Source organism: Danio rerio, chromosome 9, assembly GCF_049306965.1.
Source record: "Danio rerio strain Tuebingen ecotype United States chromosome 9, GRCz12tu, whole genome shotgun sequence".
Taxonomy (NCBI): domain Eukaryota; kingdom Metazoa; phylum Chordata; class Actinopteri; order Cypriniformes; family Danionidae; genus Danio; species Danio rerio.
Window position 1 is genome coordinate 46,173,005 of NC_133184.1, and position 20,702 is coordinate 46,193,706.

The 20,702-nt window shown below is 37.8% G+C and overlaps 1 protein-coding gene across 6 annotated transcripts in view; it reads left to right on the forward strand.

The window, feature by feature from the left end:
* The first annotated feature begins 582 nt into the window (after positions 1-582).
* ppp1r1c (protein phosphatase 1, regulatory (inhibitor) subunit 1C) overlaps positions 583-20,702 on the forward strand; it is a 58,591-nt gene continuing 38,471 nt past the window's right edge. For 5 of the 6 annotated variants that reach the window (XM_073911816.1, XM_073911814.1, XM_005167887.5 and 2 more), the window contains exons 1-3: positions 614-653; positions 783-952; positions 13,590-13,650. In XM_073911816.1, coding sequence (XP_073767917.1) covers positions 872-952; positions 13,590-13,650 — 142 coding nt within the window. In that variant the 5' untranslated portion in view covers positions 614-653; positions 783-871. 6 annotated transcript variants of the gene reach the window in all.

Consider the following 20,702-nt stretch of genomic DNA (forward strand, 5'->3'; position numbering starts at 1 on the left):
TCTAAGGAGAAGAAGTTTATGTAACAGTATGTAGGCTTTCTCTATCCACCATAACTAGAAACTCTACTCGCGATTGCAGTCTTTATTAGATGAAAAACCTAGATTAGATTTTAAAACCTCTACACTCCTATAAGGACAGGACATAGAAGGTATAGGACTCTTCATTTTATTACTTCACACTTTTTAAATGAGACTGTTACACAAAAGCATCCTTCACTTATCCGTGGTTTCACAGTCCTCTCGGTCTAAAAATAAAACGACTGTTTTAGCAGGACAGTGATTCATTCCCGCCTCTCAAGAATCCCTGAATAATTAAAAATCCATAAATGAAGTGCCAGCGTGATCGAGCGTGTTATACATTATAAAGAACATTCTCTTGTCTCGCAGTTTACCCGTGTCTGCGGACAGAAAAATCCGGCCATGTGATGCAGAAAACTGCCGACAGCATCCTGAATCAGGATCATAAATAATGGAGGAGCATCAGCAGGTCCCGGTGGGGGCTTATATTGCATTGCTCTGAGTCTCGCTAATGATAGTGAGAGAGAAAAAGAGAGAGGGAGGGATCTGAGCAGGTCCCGGAGCAGTCGGAGAACTCACACTGAGAAAAACCTGCAGTCATCTCTGCCGCTGGGACGTTTATGGGACACTGCGAAGTGAGTGGGACAGCATGGATGGATGTGGGAAGGACAGACTGGTTGTTTGTTCTGCTGTTTGTCTCTGTGGCTGATTTTTTTCATCTCTCTCTCTCTCTTTCTCTCTCTCTCTCTGTGTGTGGAGTAAAGGAAGGCGGGATATACAGGAGGGAGAGGAAATCACTGATAAATAGGGTCCAGTTAGTCTCCATCTCTCTCCGACAGTTCTCTCGTTCAGCATGGAGCCCAACAGCCCCAAGAAGATTCAGTTTGCCGTTCCACTTTTCCAGAGCCAGTTGGATCCCCAGGCGGCCGAGCATGTAAGTAGATAGAGGATCTTTTATTGCATTGTGCCTAATGGAGACTGGCCTGCGTTGCTCTTTGGGTCTCTTGAGATTGTCTTGAAGCATCAGATCTGATGCCAAAATCAGTTTTATGATATGATGTCATGCACAGTGGGATCGCAGTGCTTAGTAAACATGTAATTTCTTAATTCACACCACTGTAATGGGGGTGAAGGATGAGGGTTGCATGCACTTTAGACCGATGAAGATACTAAACATTTCAGATTTGCTTTTGAAATGTCAATATATGAAGAGTTCAGATGCAAAAACCTCTCAATGCCGTCTGAAATTTTCTCCTAAAGTGGACATTTCTCTCTAGCTCCTGTGTTTGAGTTCATTATATCCCCCTTTAAGGCAAATAATCTGTTCTTTGCATTGCCTTCAAAGTGAAATAGTTGAACACAAACATAGGATCCTGAGAAAAATGCTCACCCTAGAACAAAAATTCAGACGGCACTTAGAGGTTTTTGCATCTGAACTCTTCATATCGTGACTAAAAACAACTGTCATGCATCGAATGGAAAGTTTTTGTGGTTAAGGGTGTGAGTGGATCACAAAAGCATATAGATATTATGTTATTGGGCTTTGTAAAAGGATGCATGCTATAAAACAAGTTGTGCAATTAAAGGAATAGTGGAAAAATGCTACTCTCAATTGGTTACAGATCTTTATGGGTCTCTTTTATCTGTTGAAAACAAAGGAAGATATGTCGCAGAATGTTGAAAAACGGTAACCATTGACATCCACTGTAGGAAAAACAAATACTATAGAAGTCAGTGGTTGTTTGTTTCTAACATTTTTCTAAATATCTTCTTTTGTGTTTAACTGAAGAAGGGAGTGAATGATTACCTGTTTCCAACATTTTTCTAAATATCTTCTTTTGTTTTCAACTGAAGAAAAAGTGAATGGTTATGTGTTTTCAACATTTTTCTAAATATCTTCTTTTGTGTTCAACTGAAGAAGGAAATGGTTACCCGTTTCCAACATTTTTCTAAATATCTTCTTTTGCGTTCAACTGAAGAAAGAAGTGGATAGTTACCTGTTTCCAACATGTTTCTAAATATATTCTTTTGTGTTCAACTGAAGAAAGAAGGAAATGGTTAACCGTTTCCAACATATTTCTAAATATCTTCTTTTGTGTTAAACTGAAGAAGGAAATGGTTACCCGTTTCCAACATTTTTCTAAATATCTTCTTTTGTGTTCAACTGAAGAAAGAAGTGAATAGTTACCTGTTTCCAACATGTTTCTAAATATATTCTTTTGTGTTCAACTGAAGAAAGAAGGAAATGGTTTACCGTTTCCAACATTTTTCTAAATATCTTCTTTTGCTTTAAACTGAGAAATAACTAAATGTTTACCTGTTTCCAACATTTTTTCAAAATATCTTCTTTTGTGTTCAACTGAAAAAAGATAGTCAAACAGGTTTGGAACAAGTTAAGGATGATTAAATGATGACAGAATATGTATTTTTTGGATGAATTACACATGCACATACACACATTGCTTTTTGTGTAATTATATATATATATATATATATATATATATATATATATATGTATATATATGTGTGTGTGTGTGTGCGTGCGTGTGTGTGCGTGTGCGCGTGTGTGTGTGTGTGTGTGTGTGTGTGTGTGTGTGTGTGTATTTCTTTATTAAAATCTTAATTACAACATGACATTATCTAGCTTTAGGCTTTATTTAGTTTTGATGGTGCTTAGAAGGTTTAGTGTTTACCCTTTAGGCAAGATAAACCCACAAATGGCATACTTATAGCAATCAATAGACAATAAATTGGGTTAAGATAATTTATTTTGAAAAGAAAAAAGCCTAGTCCACTTTAGTATTTGAAATTATAGGCCAAAATATATGAAATTATGTCATCATTTGCTCACCTTTTACGTGTTTCAAAGCATTATGAGTTTCTTTGCTCTGTTAAACACAAAATAAGAACATTTTTAAAAATGCTGGAAACCAGCAACCATTAACTTTCATTTAAAACTTTCATTTGTTTTCCTACTATGAAAGTCAGTGGTTACAAGTTTTCAGCTTTCTTCAAAATATCTTCTTTTGTGTTTCAAAACTTATACGTAGTATAATATAGTATAATTTAATCGATTTTTGGAATTTTGGTGTTTAATAGATATTTTGAAAATCTCTAAACCTTCATAAAGGGTTGAAAAAGTCATGATGGAGATTTTAGCACTTAGTAAAAATGGATTTTTTTAATGCACACCTCAATAAATAATTGAAAGAGGTGTATGTACTTGCAAGGAGGATATTAAGCAATTATTGTTTTCCTTTAAAAGTGTACTCTATTATGTCATTTACAGTAAGTTTGTTCAATAAAAAAATGACTATGATAATGCAATGAGATTCAGTTTATGATAGGGTGAGCATGCAAAAAGCATCACAAAAAATCCATCGTTCTTTGTAATATTGCAATGCATCCTATGGAACGTTGCGCACAGAAGTGTATGTATTGTTTGTGGTTTATTTATATGTAGAAAACATGGTTGTCAGCTAGATTTTGCCCTTAGTCTTTTAATTTAATGTAAAATGCCTGTACCACTGTTGGGGAAAGTGGTGGTGGTTTTATGCAGCGCAATCATTGATTTTCATAACATAAAACAACAATGCTAATGTGAAACTGCATTACAAACAAAATGTTCTTGCAAACTTTGAGAACTTGCCATTCATGCAGCAGAATGGTATAGCACAAGTTAAGCTCAAGTTTAATGTGTGTGTAGTTAGGGGGTTGTTCATACACGTAATCCTACATACAGATGCTTGCTTTAGCTAAATATAAAACAATATCAGGTAGAAATTGCTCTTTGTGAGTTCAATCATAAAAATAATAATAAATTAAATTAGGGAGGCACCGATATTGATTTTTGAGACGATATTGATAACAGATAACTTTTTTAGATTTGGAGACCGATAACCAATATATTAGCAGATAAATATAAAAATTTCAGAATATTATATTTTTATGAAGTTAACAACTGATTTTATTTTTAAAACTTCATGAAAAAGAGCAATAATTTCAAAACTGCAAAGTGATTATATAGACCTATATCATTCATTCATTCATTTATTTTCTGCCACTTTTTCGGGGCCGGGTCGCGGGGGCTGCAGTCTTATGAGAAAACCCCAGACTTCCCTCTCCCCAGACACTTCCTCCAGCTCCTCCAGGAGGATCTCAAGGCGCTCTCAGGTCAGCCGAGAGAAATAGTCCCTCCAGCGTGTCCTGGGTCTTCCCCGAGGCCTCCTCCCGGTGGTACATGCCTGGAACACCTCCCTACGTAGGCGTCCATAAGGCATCCAAAACAGATGCCCGAGCCACCTTAGCTGACTTCTCTCGATGTGGAGGAGCAGCGGCTCTACTCCGAGCTCCTCCAGGGTGTTAGAGCTCCTTACCCTATCCATAAGAGTGCTCCCTGCCACCCTTCGAAGGAAACTCATTTCGGCCGCTTGTATCCGAGATCTTGTCCTTTCGGTCATGACCCAAAGCTCATGACCATAGGTGAGAGTAGGAATGTAGATTGACCGGTAAATCGAGAGCTTTGCCTTTCAACTCAGCTCCTTCTTCACCACAACGGACCGGTAAATTGACCGCATTACTGCTGCAGATGCACCGATCCGCCTGTCAATCTCACATTCCATCCTTCTCTCACTCGTGAACAAAACCCCAAGATACTTAAACTCCTCCACCTAGGGTAAGGACTTTCCTCCAACCTGGAGATGGCAGACCTATATCAATTTCACATAATTCAGCATGCCAAAAATAGATTATTTCTTTTCTTTGCTTAGCAAATTAACATAATAGGTTTCAAGAGTTCACACTTAGCGGATGATTGATTATAAAGCTTATTTGGCATGCTGTCCCAGGAGAGAGCCCTGAGCTCATAAGATTCTAGAGCCCGGGGCTCCCTCCTGTTTGCAAGGCAAGAGGGGAGTTTGAGCTCAGGTAGATCTCGAGAACTCCCCTGCTGTAGTAGCTTATGAACAGATAGTGATTGCTCTTAAGAGATGACTACTTACTAGGAGCATGTCTATGGTGCTGATTTGGATTAGTCAATTACCTTAAATGCATGTTTTTATATGGTGGGAGGAAACCGGGGATCCCGGGGGAAACTCATGTGAGCACAGGGAGAACGTGTAAACTCCGCACAGAAACGTCAGCTGGCTTGGTAAGGACTAGAAACAGTGACGTTCTTACTTTGAGGCAACAGTGCTAACCACTTAGCCACCATGCGACCCATCTAGGAAAGGAGGAGTAGAGGTGGAAGGGGGGATTCTTCAAAATGAAGATGGCTGTTATGTGGAACTTGGTATTTATAGTGGCTTAGGAATCGTCTGATTGGTGAATCCTAAATTGAAGAATGCGGGGCCGGCTGCAAGAAATCATGAGCATGTGATCCTCTGCAAATTAGTTTATTAATTAAACTTTACTAAATAAAAAAATGAGAGACAGGCTATTCAGTACAATGACATAATCTAAAGGCTTAAAGATATCGGTCTAATTTTGATATCGGAAAGATAATGATAATGACATGGCCGCCTATATATTGTGCATCCCTAAAAGAAATCCATATACCACTCACAGACACTTGGAGCAAGACATAACTGTAATTTTTTATGCACATCGTAATGATGGGTTGAGCAAATAATGTTTTGCATGCACATTAGCCTATTTAACATTTGTTGTTTTCTTTGAAGATACAGCATTACCAACCAAAATAAAGTTGTTATCGCACAGAACTGCAGTGTAATGAGTGCCAAATTGGTGGCAAAGGATGAAAGCGCATCATAAGTAAGCTATAATCCTGCATTGCGAGCAGCAGAATGCATTTTTACTGTGTTCCAGCTATAGTGGAGCTGTTCATTGATGAGCGGGATCCAGCGTTGCGGCTGCATGCCCAGCAGTAAAAGTGTTTGATGTTGGTGCTATTGCTGACAGTGTCATAACAGGAAAGTGCTGGCTTGATTTTATGAGGATGCCGGCTTGTCCAATCAGTTTCAGGCTCCCTTGTGCTGAGTAAGTTTTCCATCAGTGTTGGCTTTAGCTTTTTCTTTCCTTTGTTTTTGTGTGAAAAGGATCCTAAAGCAGTTTGGGTTTAAGACTGTGTGATTTTATCTTCTGGCATGAGCAGGATCAGGATCAGAATTTTTTGTTGTCAATTTAATATACAGTGCTCAGCATAAATGACAAAAGAGAAAATTCATATTTTCTATAGGATGCTTTACAATAATGTATTTGTGCGTATACATTAGATTTGGCGAGGCAGTGGCGCAGTTGGTAGTGCTGTCGCCTCACAGCAAGAAGGTCGCTGGATCGCTGGTTCGAACCTCAGCTCAGTTGGTGTTTCTGTGAGGAGTTTGCATGTTCTCCCTGCCTTCGCATGGGTTTCCTCCGGGTGCTCCGGTTTTCCCCACAGTCCAAAGACATGCGGCACAGGTGAATTGGGTAGACTAAATTGTCCGTAGTGTATGAGTGTGTATGTGAATGTGTGTGTGGATGTTTCCCAGAGATGGGTTGCGGCTGGAAGGGCATCCGCTGTATAAAAACTTGCTGGATAAGTTGGCGGTTCATTCCGCTGTGGCAACCCCGGATTAATAAAGGGACTAAGCCGACAAGAAAAGGAATGAATGAATGAATGAATACATTAGATTAGTCAGTACTAAAGCTACTGAGCAAACTGACAGAGAAGTTGTCCGTATGGAGATAGAGAGCTAAGGTGAACGTATTAATCATAACAAATGTTAGGACACTGTTAGATAGTTTGTGGTATTTATTTGTGTTAATTATCCTTATTCGTCAATAATTTGTGCCGTTAAATATCATTAGTGTGAATAGGAACAAAGGTTGTTGGTATCATACTGCCCCGTGGTGTTCATCACTGTTAAGGTCTTTGCACAATGAAGTCCGAAAGTTTCGTATGTGGAAACATTTGTCCCGTAAACAAACCTTGCACACTGAGTCCGATACGTATTAATTAAATCGTTATGAAAAAACACGAAACATTTCGGAGTCAGTTTAATCAGTGATACTTTGCTCTCCTCTCTTCTCTGAAGTAGAAAGAGGAATACGCTACATATTGTGTTCATCCAATACTGCATAGAGAGAAAGGGATTTCAGCTCTCTATCAAAGAGCTGCGCTGGATTATCGCCAAATTCAATGTTTATTTCAGAATATCAGTGGAATTTTAATACAATGCTTGTGATACTTCACACGTTCACGTTAGTAAACTAATCCTTAACAGAGACAATAGCCAGTACAATAGATGGCGGCCGCGTTTACGTGTTGAAGCAACGAACTGAAAGTGGACCCCGAGGCGTCAAGCTTTCTATTATAACGTCTATGTGCAGTACGTCAAATGTATGGACACACCCACACCAAACAGCAGCAGGGCAGAAGTGCACCAGTCATTTTACAGTTACTTACTGCAATTTTACAGTTACTTACTGCAAAAACATCCAGTAAAATGCCACATACATTCTTTACAGTTCAGTACTGTAAAATGCACTGCATTGTGGGTTCTTTTAAAACTTTTACAGTAACTTACTGCATAATAGGAGTTTGCAGTATTCTACTGATTCTACTTATCAAAGTAATCAAGTATTGCTACTGTAGTTGAAGAGAAAATTTGTCAATTATTTTGAATTTATTCAATTCATTAATAGATAATAAAAATACAAGTTTTGAACTGCTAGTATAAAATGTAAATAAATTCGAGTAAATGTGCTGTAAAAATTGTCATACTGTAAAATTAAAATGTAGTAAACGACATTTTACCATAATGAGAAGTTGCTGTTAAGCTATTTTACTGTAAAATGAAATTGCTGTGGCAACACAGTGGCGCAGTAGGTAATGCTGTCGCCTCACAGCAAGAAGGTCACTGGTTCGAGCCTCAGCTGAGTCAGTTGGCGTTTCTGTGTGGAGTTTGCATGTTCTCCCCGCGTTCACATGGGTTTCTTCCGGGCGCTCTTGTCCGTAGTGTATAAGTGTGAATGAGTGTGTATAGATGTTTTCCAAAGATGGGTTGCAGCTGGAAGGGCATCTGCTGCGTAAAAAACGTGTACCTCGTAAGTTGGCGGTTCATTTCGTGGCGACCCCAGATTAATAAAGGGACTAAGCCGAAAAGAAAATGAATGAATGTATGAAATTGCTGTAGGGCCGTGCTACTGTAAAACACATATAGCGGTAAGTTACTGTAATGGGGTAGTTGCGGTAACTTGCTGCCAGTAAGTTACCGCAACAATGTCTAACAGTAGCTATGTTTCCATAAAATGAGCATAAATTTTGAAAATGCACATAAAAAACCATAACTGAGTGATAACTGAGTAACGCATAACTGAGTAGGATAAACTTTTTATTCTATAAGAAATGAACTATGAGGAAAACCTTTTTACAGAACCAAATTTATTACAGAACTGCTTTATTCGCACATCTTTTATGCGATAATCCAGTTTTGCGCATAAAGTTAATTCTTATTTTTGAATGGAAACATATCTAGTGATTATACCTCGAAACCGCAGTCAAACATAAGTTAAAATACAATTTTGCAATTTCACAACAATGTAGGTTGAAGCATGCCTTTCCAATGAGCCTGTGTTGTAGAAAATGGAAGCAGGAGACTTTGTCACAAGACAGAACAGATGTCACAAATCCTATTTTAGGCATTAACTCAATTTCGACCAAATGTGTAGTCTCTGCACTTTGCTTTTGTAAGGCGGCGTAGTGTTTTTAGCCCAATGGAAAGTTCCAATTTGTGCTATTTTAGCAAATGGTTAGATGTTATCTAGCTGAATCTACTAGCTGATTTGATGGTGCCAGTATTACTGATTAACTGATTTTAGAGGGGGTTTGGGCATTTTCAAGTGGTTGACCTGTGTGGGGGAAGCAGTGAATGCAAAACAATCAACTTATAAAAAATTTTTTATAATCAACCAATAAGAAATAATCAACCAACAAGCTAACTGAATCTTAGACTTTTTCCAATAAACATTTGCATTTTAACAAATGCTTGTTGCCTTATAGATAACATTTCTTTGTTAAAGCCATCAGCATTCACATTATAAAGATAAGTCATCAAATTTAGTACAAGTATTCTGTGGAAATGAGTGTGCTAATTAATGGTTTATTCATATATGTAGAAAACACAGTTATCAGCTAGGTTTTGCTCTTTGTAGTCCTTCAATTTAATTTGAAGATGCCTGTCCCACTGCTTGGGAAAGTGATGGTGGTTTTATGCACAACAATTATTGGGTTTCATCTCATAAAGCAACAATGATAATGTGAAACTGCATTACAAACAAAATGTTCTTACAAGCTTTGTCAATTCAACATGCATGCAGGCAGCAAAATGGTATAGCACGAGTTTAGTTCAAGTTTGATGTGTAGTGTGGTTAATGGGGCTGTTCATATACCCTCAAAGAAATGACGATTGCTGCTTGTTCAAACTACTTATTTAAAATGAACTGAAACAACACAATTCTTGAGTTTTTTTGGGGGGGACAACTTAATTGTTGTAAGTTCAATCCACCTAAATTTGTAAAAACTAATAACTTAACTCAAACTGCATGTAGTTGAGGTAATAAAGCATTTATTAACATACATAGTAACCATTACTATATGTCTGAATAATAAGAGATACAGTATAAACATTGATTTATTCATTGATTTATCATTGGTTTATTAATCATTTACGAACTCATTCTGATTGATTAAAAAAAATAAAAAATTTGACTACTCTTAACCTCCTAGGGCTTAGTGGCCACATACATGCACATTTCAGCTCTTATATCTTATGCTTAATATTTTGTTACAGACATAAACTGTCATCCTGCAACTGTTTTGCAGCATATGAAATGTCCCAAACACTATTTAAACAGTCCAAAATGAGCACAAAATGTTGTTTTTACTGATAGTCGAAACACAAAGGTGACTTTAATGTGTTTTATGGAAATTCGGACCTCAAGTCCACATATATGGACACCAATTTTCTCTAAAAGTACATCCTATCAAAAGATGATACTTAGGTTTTATTCTAATTAGGTTCCACTTATCAAAAAAATAGCAAAGAGAAATAAAAAATGCGGATAAAAAACAGCTTGGGCCTTAAGAGGTTAAATACAATTGGTTTGTAAATAATGTAATACTTAATTTATTCATGATAAATAAATTATAAAAACACATTTATTAGGCACATTATTCATGTGCTTCTAAGTCAACAATAGAGCATTTGTAACTGCAATTATAAACTGCTTACTAACGTTTATTATTGTAGAGTTAATGCTTCACAAACAATGAAATAACTATATGCTCATGCTTAATAAATTATTCATAGTTTGTAGTTATTATAAAGTGTTACCAGTTTTTCTTACTCAGAGAGTTTTGTCTTGTCTCTAATCCAAATATTTAAAATATAATATTTTAAGGCAAAAACTAAATTATTTTGCTCATCCCGTGGGCGGATTATTTTGCTAGTTTTAAGAACACTTTCAATTTTGCTTGTTTTGAGGAAAAAAATAACTTATTCTAGAAAAGAACACAATATTTTGCATCTCTAGAAAATGCTTCTTGCTTTAAGAGATTTTAGATTTTTGGACCAGAAACAAGACAAAAGCTCTAAATAGGAAAAACAAGGTTTATTATTATTTTATTTTATTTTATTTTTTCAAATGATTTTGACTTTGTAAAGCACTATATAATAAGGAAAAAGACTTCTGCAACATCCAGCAGCTCCATGAGAAACATCTGTTTGTGCTACAGTTGGCTGGGGCTTGAGAACAGATGTAGATGTTCAACAGATGTTGTGAAAACACAGTACTGGCCTGATAGTTCAAGTAGCAAATAGCAGTAGTCTCTCTGCAATTCTTATATGTATTTCTCTAACAGGATCTCTAATCTCATATTAACTACACTCATTGATGTATTTGAATGAAGTTGCTCAGCTCATGTGTGGACTCCGCATGTTGTGAGGCTAAAAGTGATGTAAACCCAGCAGCCTTCTTCAGGGAATTGATTGTATTGATCCCAGTGAATCACCCAACAAATGCTGGTGTCCAGACACGTGGGGTAAATCAGTCAGCATGAACATTATACGCCTATGTTCAATCTGTCACTGTCAGTAAATGCTTACAGAAGTACCAAAAAGTACCACGGTGCTACTAATAATGTTGTTTTGATCTGTGGCACTTTGAGAGGGTGCTGTGACAGCTTCAGAGAAATCATTCGTTTTGAATCTTTAGAATCGAACATGTTTTCATCATTTGTCAATAGAAGTTTTGGTTGAAAAAAGTGACATTGAAAATAATAGTAGTTTGAATATAAGTAACCAGTTGAAGTTAGAATTAGTAGCCCTCCTGTAAATTATTTCCTAATTTATGTTTAACCCTTTAAGATGCACTGCTTGAAAATTATTTTGGATAATATACTGACACAACACTGATTAAAGTAATAAGCAATTCGAATAATAATAGCTTATGCATAAAAGGTCGACCAGGTGGTTGCGATGCCTGTTAAAGGGTTAACAGAAATACGATTTTTTTCAACACATTTCTAAGCATAAGTTTGAATAACTTTATAGTTTTAATAATTCATTTCTAATAACTGATTTATTTTATCTTTGCCATGATGACAGTAAATAATATTTGACTAGATATTTTTCAAGACACTAGTATTCAGCTTAAAGTGATGTTTAAAGGCTTAACTAGGTTAATTAGACAATTAGGGTAATTATACAAATCAGTGTATAACAGTGGTTTGTTCTGTGGACAATCAAAAACAAATACTGGATAAGGTGACTATTAATATTGACCTTAAAATGGTTTTAGAATAATTAAAAACAGCTTTTATTCTAGTCAAATTAAAACAAATAAGGAGAAAAAATATTATCAGACATACTGTAAAAATTTCCTTGCATTATTAAACGTCATTTGGCAAGTATTTGAAATGGTAAACAAAATTTATTTAATTTTCACTTCAACAGTCTGAGGTTGGTAATGTGAATTAAAGTTAGGTGAGAAGTTTATGTTTATTTATATACATTATTTTTATGCAATATATTGTTTCAGACTAAGACCATTAAACATAATTTGGTTGACTACTATTATTTCTATACTAACAATAGTCATGTTTATCAAATTATTACTCTTCTTCTTCTTCGGCCTTAGTCCCATATGGTTGCGAGGTCAGCTCTTAGGAGCAATCCATTTTAGACTTGTCCACATGATAACACATTTTCAACACATTCCGACCGGCCTGTCATCTGGGCCCTTCACCCTCATACACTATGGACAATTTAGCCTTCCCAGTTTACCTGCAGCATGTCTTTGGACTGTGGGGGAAACTGGAGCACCCGGAGGAAACCCATGCGAACGCAGGGAGAACATGCAAACTCCTCACAGAAATGCCAACTGAGCCGAGGTTTGAACAAGCGACCTTCTTACTGTGAGGCGACAGCACTACCTCCTGCGCCACTGCTTCGCCCTTATCAAATTATTACTATTGCTGCCTTACTAACTTGAGTTTGTCTGCTGGTCTTTTAAACTGGTTTGGTGCTTTTTTCAGCTGGTCAGGCATGAGGACGAGCTAAACCTGTTAATAGCTGTAAAACAGCTTATGGTTAACCCAGCAGGACACTGTGAGAGATAACCATAAATAAGCAGTTTTCCATATTTTGTGATTCGTGTTTTGTGCTTTTGAATTGCATTACGGGGCCACTAGCTATTCTTCAACAACTTTTGATTTTTTTAAATTTGAAAAGGTGACTTGCATTGATATTTTTAATAGTTTAAAGAGATTTATTGCCTGGACTGGTGCTGTAAATTACAGTGCAAAAAGCTGGAAATAAGCTGATATACTTTTCAGTTACTTTACAGGCTTATATAATATATTACAATAATAATATAATAATACAAGAAGGTCGCTGGTCCGAGCCTCGGCTGGGTCAGTTGGCATTTCAATGTGGAGTTTGCATGTTCTCCCCGTGTTGGCGTGGGTTTCCTCCGGGTGCTCTGGTTTCCCCCACAAGTCCAAAGACGTGCACTATAGGTGAATTGGGTAAGCTAAATCGACCATAGTTTATGTATGTGCTTGAGTGTGTATGGGTTTTTCCCAGTATTGGGTTGCAGCTGGAAGGGCTTCCGCTGTGTAAAAAATATGCCAGATGAACTGGCGGTTCAGTCCACTCTGGCGACCCCACATTATTACAGGGACTAAACCAAAAAGAAAATGAACGAATGACAGAATTAATGAATAATAATATATATTAATATAATAGTATATATATTATATTGTTTTAAGTACTGAAAAAGTCACTTTTTCAAACTGCAGAGTTGGAATTTCCTCATCAAAATTTGACAGAGCAGAGATCAAGTTCACATAATGCAATTCATAACCATAAATAAACTAAAAACTCAATCACATAAAACTAACAGATATGTTTTGCAATGTAAGCCAATAAGTCATTCAGGGATTTGCGCACAGTTAAGTGTGTTTTAGATCTTCTGTTCCACTTCCAGCTTAAGAAAACCCTCATTCATAGCACCTTCCCGGTACTCTAAATGGCAGCATTATTACAAAATGTCTTTCTTTTTCCCTTTAGATTCGCAAGCGCAGACCTACTCCAGCCACACTGGTCATTTACAATGAGCCCAGTGCCTCAGGTAAGAGCCTTAAACTATTTAACAAGTTGTGTGCTTGTTTGAAGAACCTGAAAGGGCTTGTTCAACATACAGTATATGGACTGTTGGGTATAAGCAAACAAGGCTCTATTGAATTGCGGCTCTTTCTGTGCAACATAAATGCATCTAATTTAAGATCAGAATCAACCGTGAATGACCTGTCTCTCATTAAACGGCACCTTTAGGGGAAAGTTTCCAGTATATCTGACTCTGTTTGCTTCACTTAACTGGCATCAACAATCTTTAATGCATTATTAGTATGCGTGGTCACACTTTACAATAAGGTTTCATTAGTTAATGTTGGTTAATGTACTTACTTACATAAACTAATGATGACCAGTCCTCATACAGCCTATATTTATCACAGTTGAACAGTTAGTAAATGTAATATAGCTTTATTTTCATTAACTAACATTAACAAAAATGAATAAATACTGTAATGTGTGTATTGTTCATTGTTTTTTCATGTTAGCAATAAGCATTTTATGGTGTTTTTCTATGTTTGCTTCACTTAAATGACATCAACAATCTTTAAGGCATTAGTATACTTGGTAACACTTTACATTAGGGTTTCATTAGTTAATGTGTGTACTAATATGAACAAATAATGAACAATACTTGTACAGCTTATATGAATCATAGTTCAACAGTTGAACAACTTTAATCGTAACTTTAACAGTGAACAACAAAACCAATTTACTTGACTTTTATTTCATTGCAGACAATATGAACACCAAGTCTGGTTAACTCCATTTAATTTGTAGCTATACATCCTTGCATGTCATTCAGACCTGAAGCACATTGCAAAAAAAGTTGGGACAGGAGCAATTTAGGCTAGTAATCAGGTAAATTGGTTAAATAATGATGTGATTGGAAACAGGTGATGTCAACAGGAGATTTTAATTATGATTTGATACAAAAGAAGCATCCAAGAAAGGTCTAGTCCTTTAGGAGCAAAGATGGGCTGAGGTTTTCGCCAGTTTGCCAACAAATATGTGAGAATGTAACGAGGAGGCTGACATGGAGGGATCCATTATGCAGTTTTATTAGTCACAGTCACACACAAACATTCAATACGCACAAAGGTGCGAACATACATCAACAGTATCAATAATGGTCTTGGGGCTGGCGGCTGACAGACACAGAGTGATTTATCAGGCATGGGTCAGTGGCAGGCGGCGTGGATCAGAATCCGTTAGACAGGCTTGGGTCGAGGGCAGGCAGCGTGGTTCAGAGTCTGTGTATAAATCAAGGGTCGTGGGCAGGCAGAAGACAACTCAGAATCAGAAACAGTCCAGGGTAATACACAGGAGATCAAGGAGGAAAGAACGCTCAGTAATGCTGGCCGGGGCTAAACAAGACTTCGCAGTGAGTTCGAGTTTGAGTGTGGCTTATATAGAAAGCGTGGGTCATTAACAAGATTCAGTTCAGGTGTGCACGATCAGTGTAAAGGGATGATGTAATGCTAGAAGTCCGGGGATGGCGGCCTCTGCTGGCCAGCGAGGGGAATGACTGGGACCGAGTCGGTGACAGAGAAAATGATTGAAATGTTTAAAAACAATGCTCCTCAAAAAAACATAGGAGGACATTTGGATATTTCACCTTCAACAGTGCATAACATCATTAAAAGATTCATGGAATCTGGAGGAATTTCAGTGTTTGTAGGACAAGGGGACAAGCCTAAGTAGAGCTACAGGGATTTCCGGTCCCTCAGGCAGCACTGCATCAAGAATTGTCATTCATCTATAAGTGAAATCACCACATGGGCTAAGGACTACTTTGGCAAACCTTTGTCAAGTACCACAATACAGTTACATCCACAAATGCCAGTTAAAACTGTACTGTGCCGATTGGAATCCCTATGTTAACAGTGTCCAGAAGCGCCCTCGACTTCTCTGGGCTCAGAGGCATCTCAGATGGACCATCACACAGTGGAAATGTGAACTGTGGTCAGATGGATCAGTATTTTAGGTATATATTTTGGCAGAAATGGACACTGTGTGCTTTTGACCAAAGAAGAAATGATCATCTAGATTTTCACTAGCAACAAGTCCAAAAGCCAGGATCTGTCATGGTATGGGGTTGTGTCAGTGGCCTTAGCAAAGGTTACCTGCACTTCTGTAATTTGCATCATTAATGCATTGCTGTTGCTCACCTTAAGACTTGTTTTTAGAATGAATGGGACAAAATTACACCTGAAACAGTTTATCTCTTGGTGTCTTCAATCCCTTAACATCTTTTTAAGTGTTGTGAAAAGGAATGGCAGCATTACAAGGTGGTAAACTATTTGCTGTTCCAACTTTTTTTGAAATGTGTTGTAAGAACCGAATTGGAACACGTGTTTTTTTGGGGGAAAACAACAACAACAACAACAATCCAAATCATGAGGAACACATTAAACAATGTGTGGTTTTATTGTTCGCAATGAAATACAAATCAAATTAATTTTAGAAATCACTTCTTTTTTTATCTGCATTTTCCCTACTGTCCCAACTTTTTTCTTATTTGAGGTTGTTGTAAATACATTAACTAATGAAACCTCATTGTACACTCTCAGAAATAAAGGTATGCTAGCTGTCACTGAGGTAAAATGGTACAAATTTGTACTTAAAAGGTCCATATTAGTTCCTCAAGGGTACATATTACCACCTAAAGTACAAAAGTGTTCCTCTTAAATTTTTTAGGAACTTACATATACTTTTGAGGTACCAATAGACCCTTCAAGTACAAATGTGTACCTTTTTGAAAAGGTAAAAGCCCAGTGACAGTTTGCGTACCTTTATTTCTGCGAGTGTAGTGTGTTACTGTGTACTAGCTGCTCTTTTTTAAAGCAGCTGGTCTATCTGAGCTTCATTTTATGGTGTTTTTCAAGGTTTAGCAGCTGTAAGTGATCATCCGTTGAGTATTCTATTTGAATTTATGCTATTGTTTACATAATGCCGTGGGTTTCTGTATTGTTATGGAAATAGGCCCTCTCCAATTCTCATGTACAATCATTATATGATATTGCGGGAGGAAATATGCTCTTCTGGTTTAGAGGACAACTTGATAGGTCTGTCGAGGTCATTGAAGCGCCTGTAATCTAGCCTTGGTTTCAGAACAGCACAACATGCTGTGAACGTGTCAATGGTCAACAGGCTGCTATCAGCACAAACAACCCACCTATGGCGTCAGCATATGTGATCGGCCACCATAGCTCATGTCATTTTTTTAAGTAGGCCTACACGATACTGTAAGGTGCAAACTTTGTACTTTAAAACAAATGACTAAAAACCTTGATATTTTTATTTTTATTGGCTGTTGTAATTTTTTCCTCTCTCGTCTCACAGTGTTAGTTTTTATTTTTAGCTTTAGGTTCACCTAACAGCACCTACTGGAGAAGTGGGGGTGGAAATAGTAAAGGCCTTCTCTGATTGGTCAGATTTAGATAAACAACCTATGCATGTTTACAAACCTATGCATATTGGCACATAAAATTAATTTCATTTATTGCACTTCTCTCTGTGGTATGGATATTGCCTATACTATTATCACGATAATGATACTTTTCGTTGTATAGCGCAGTCCTATTTTCTAGAGTGGTCTATCAGTTTAACCTCAGTTTAGACAGATAGGACTTATATTTATGATGAAATCCGGGGCTATTAAGGAAATGGATGGAATGCATTTAGCTGAGATTCAATTATACCTACACTTGTATATGTGCTTCGGCAAATAACCTTTTATAGAAGGCCCTTCTCACCTCAGGAGTCGATAAAAAGGAAATTGGGACTTTACATCTCACAGTGGGACTTTATTGCTCTCCGTGTGACTTTATATCTAACTATATGGCTACATGACTTTGTCTCACAATAGAGTTTTGGATAACCAAATATGATTATAAATGTCTCAGCGTGACTATATCTTTACAGTTGAGACTTTATATTATTTTATATCTTTAAATTTGATGATGAACGTTTAAGTGTGAATTTGAATTTCACAAATATAACTATAAAACATGCCTTAAAGGGGGACTTTTATGCAAAAAACACATTAATAAGGTGTTTAAACACAGATGTGTGGCAACACTTAATATAGTCTGTGAAAATCACCAACTTCTAATGGTAAAAATGTTTTAAATATTTTTTTTTCATAATCACACTTAATAAAAAAACAGTTTGCAGAAACACTTTGACTGACATTCTCCTGGGGAAAGCCCCACCCAAGCCCTGGGGAAAGCCCCACCCATAAGTGACGATCTCTCACACATTATCATAGGACTTTAGTTTTGCTTTTGAATTTGCAGCTATGGTGATGCACAGATATTAGTAGCTCCACCCTCTTTTGAAAAGAGCACAATCTTATTTGAATTTAAAGTGACAGTCACCAAAACGGCACAATTTTATTTATAAAACATTATTTGTGTTTTATTTTTAGTTGAAACATCGCCTACACATTCTAGGGACATTAACGACTTCTTTTACATCTTCTAAAAGGTTTATAATACTGTAGGTCCCCTTTAATGTCTCCTAATGTGACTATATCTCTATATTTTTGAAAATCTCTTAAAAATGAGAAACACAAAAGCTACGCGCATACATTTTGAAAATGTGCCAAGAAGCAAATGTACACAACTAAGTGGAATACACTTTTTAATCTGATAGGAACACATTTACAGTTCAACTGACTCCCATGCTGAGAGACGCCGGTTCGATCTCAGCCTGAAGTGGTGTGGGTGGTGTAGGACCGGCAGGGTTTACTTTGGTGCCATGACCCGGATAGGAGTGAGGTTTAGGGGGGTGAGTGTAACAGAGGCAAGCTTGTAAAGTGCTGCGCAGGTAAAACCATACTCCTCTGAATCCGAAAAGGTGCTCTGGTGACAGACCCTAGAGGCCATGGCCTTTGACCTTCTTTTTATAGCAACCAAATACCATGCAGAGAGACGTTGGTTCGATCAGAGCCTGAGCGGGTTGAGTGGTGTAGTACCGGTGGGGGTTACAATAGCATAATATGATCCTAAATGTCAGATTTTTACTATTTTTTTATGTGACTTACTAGCGTGATGTTTTTAATTTCAAAATATGATTTTTTTTTCTAACAATGCGACTTAAAATTAACTAGTTTGGACTTTATGGCTCACAATATAACTTTAAATCCATCTAACAATTTGTATATAAATATCTCACAATACTCAGACAAGCATATACTGTAATTTTGGATGTTAAAATATTCACTGATTGTCAGCATGAATTAAAGTACCCAGATGAGCCTGTTACACTGTGTCCAAACTATTCTTGACGTGACAAGATTCCAGTGGCAACCAATTTAGTTATCTGCAGCAAATGCGATACGACAACAGGAACATTCAAATACCAGCCACTTATTAAAATATCATCTACTGCACTCCCATTGAAACAGTAGTTATGTTCTAATTAATACATGTTAAACCTCTTTAAAATTATTAAAAGTACATAGGTTGATGACTGATGTGGTTTGCACTGAGTCCGTTTTTCTATATGCTATTTTATTTTCAGAATCTGAGGTGAACTATTTACTGCTGCTTTCAGTAGTATGGCAAGAAATGTCACGTATAATGTTATTTGTATATAATTTTGACAGATGGTTAAAGCAAAAACGTGTTTTAAAACTTTTTTACATGCCACATTGCGTGTAATTGAGACACAGTATTATTAGTTTCATCTGTTGTTATCTGAGAATAACATACCTTGGAATTTTGTGACTGACCAATCAGAATCAAGTATTCCAGAGTAGATGTCTGCAATAAGTTTTCGAATAAAACACAGTAGCGGTCGGTAACTCTGGTGTAATTTGAACAGGAGCGGTCGGTCTAACAATATAGCGCTCATGCTCCCAATGTTAATTTAGAACAGCATATCTGTGATTTCCAATTTTTTTTTGAGCACCTGTACAGCCAGTTCTCATGACTGTTACACTTGATGGACGCATGACCAGTGCTTTCTGCACATGCTTTTTTTTTTTTATTGCTCAGTCTGTGCATGCACCATCTGCATAACGGCCCTCAGAGCGGGCTTTACCAACATGGGACATCAAAGTCAAGATGCGCTGTCCTTCAACAGTCAGTTAACTGTCGAGAAACCCACATAAGGCAAGTCTGATGTATGTCTTTTTCATGCGACATAGACACAGATGAAAAAAATACTCTTTGCGTGATGTGATAATACCAACCCAAGCTCATTCTGGAAACGTAGCCCTGCGGACGTTTCTGGAGACCGCGATTTACGTGGCCGGAGGTACGTAAAGGCAGCGTTTGGTTTTTTTCGAGCGAACGCTGCAGGGCGGTGTGGCGCCGCTCCGCCCCTCCTCTTCGCGATCGCCGGCCGACGGCTCGCCTCCGAGTGGAGGGCTTTCCCGATGCAATCAGTTTGTCCGCTTAGCTCACAGCGTTGCGTCGGCGGAGCGGAGGCCCCGGAGGAGGAGCGGGAGTCGGCTGCGGTGGACGACGACCGGGATCGAGTCCGGGGAACAGCAGGTTCCGGAAATCAGGTAAAACGAAAAACGGAATCTGAAAATAAGGGCGAGAACGCGGCGGGATCCGAAAACACGGTCGAAATCGAAGACGAGGGCTTTTGCTTTTTTTTTTTTTTCTCGATCCGGCGGCTTTTCGCGCGAGAACGGCGCGGGCGCGAACGCCGCGCGCTCCCGAGAGGCGCCCGAGACGCGAAAAAGCGAGCACAGCGGCCTCTCGAATAAGTACCTCCCGGGACGTAAATCGCAGTCCGCAGAAACGTCCGCGGGGCTACGTTTCCACAATGAGCCTGGGTTGGATAATACCTTAAAGTTTTACCCTTTAGCAGTCACAAAACTAGAACCTCTGCTTTGGACTCATGTCTCATCACACAGGGGCACACTGACATTTAGGTTACAATCTTTGCACAACCTATGGTTTTATCGGTTATCTCTCTCTTTTGGTAGTACCCAATATTAACGTTAGATTTTGGAAACCAGATCTAAATTTTGCGGGAATGGTCGGGTTGGGCAGCAGATAAACAAAAAACTGAATATACAGCAGGAAC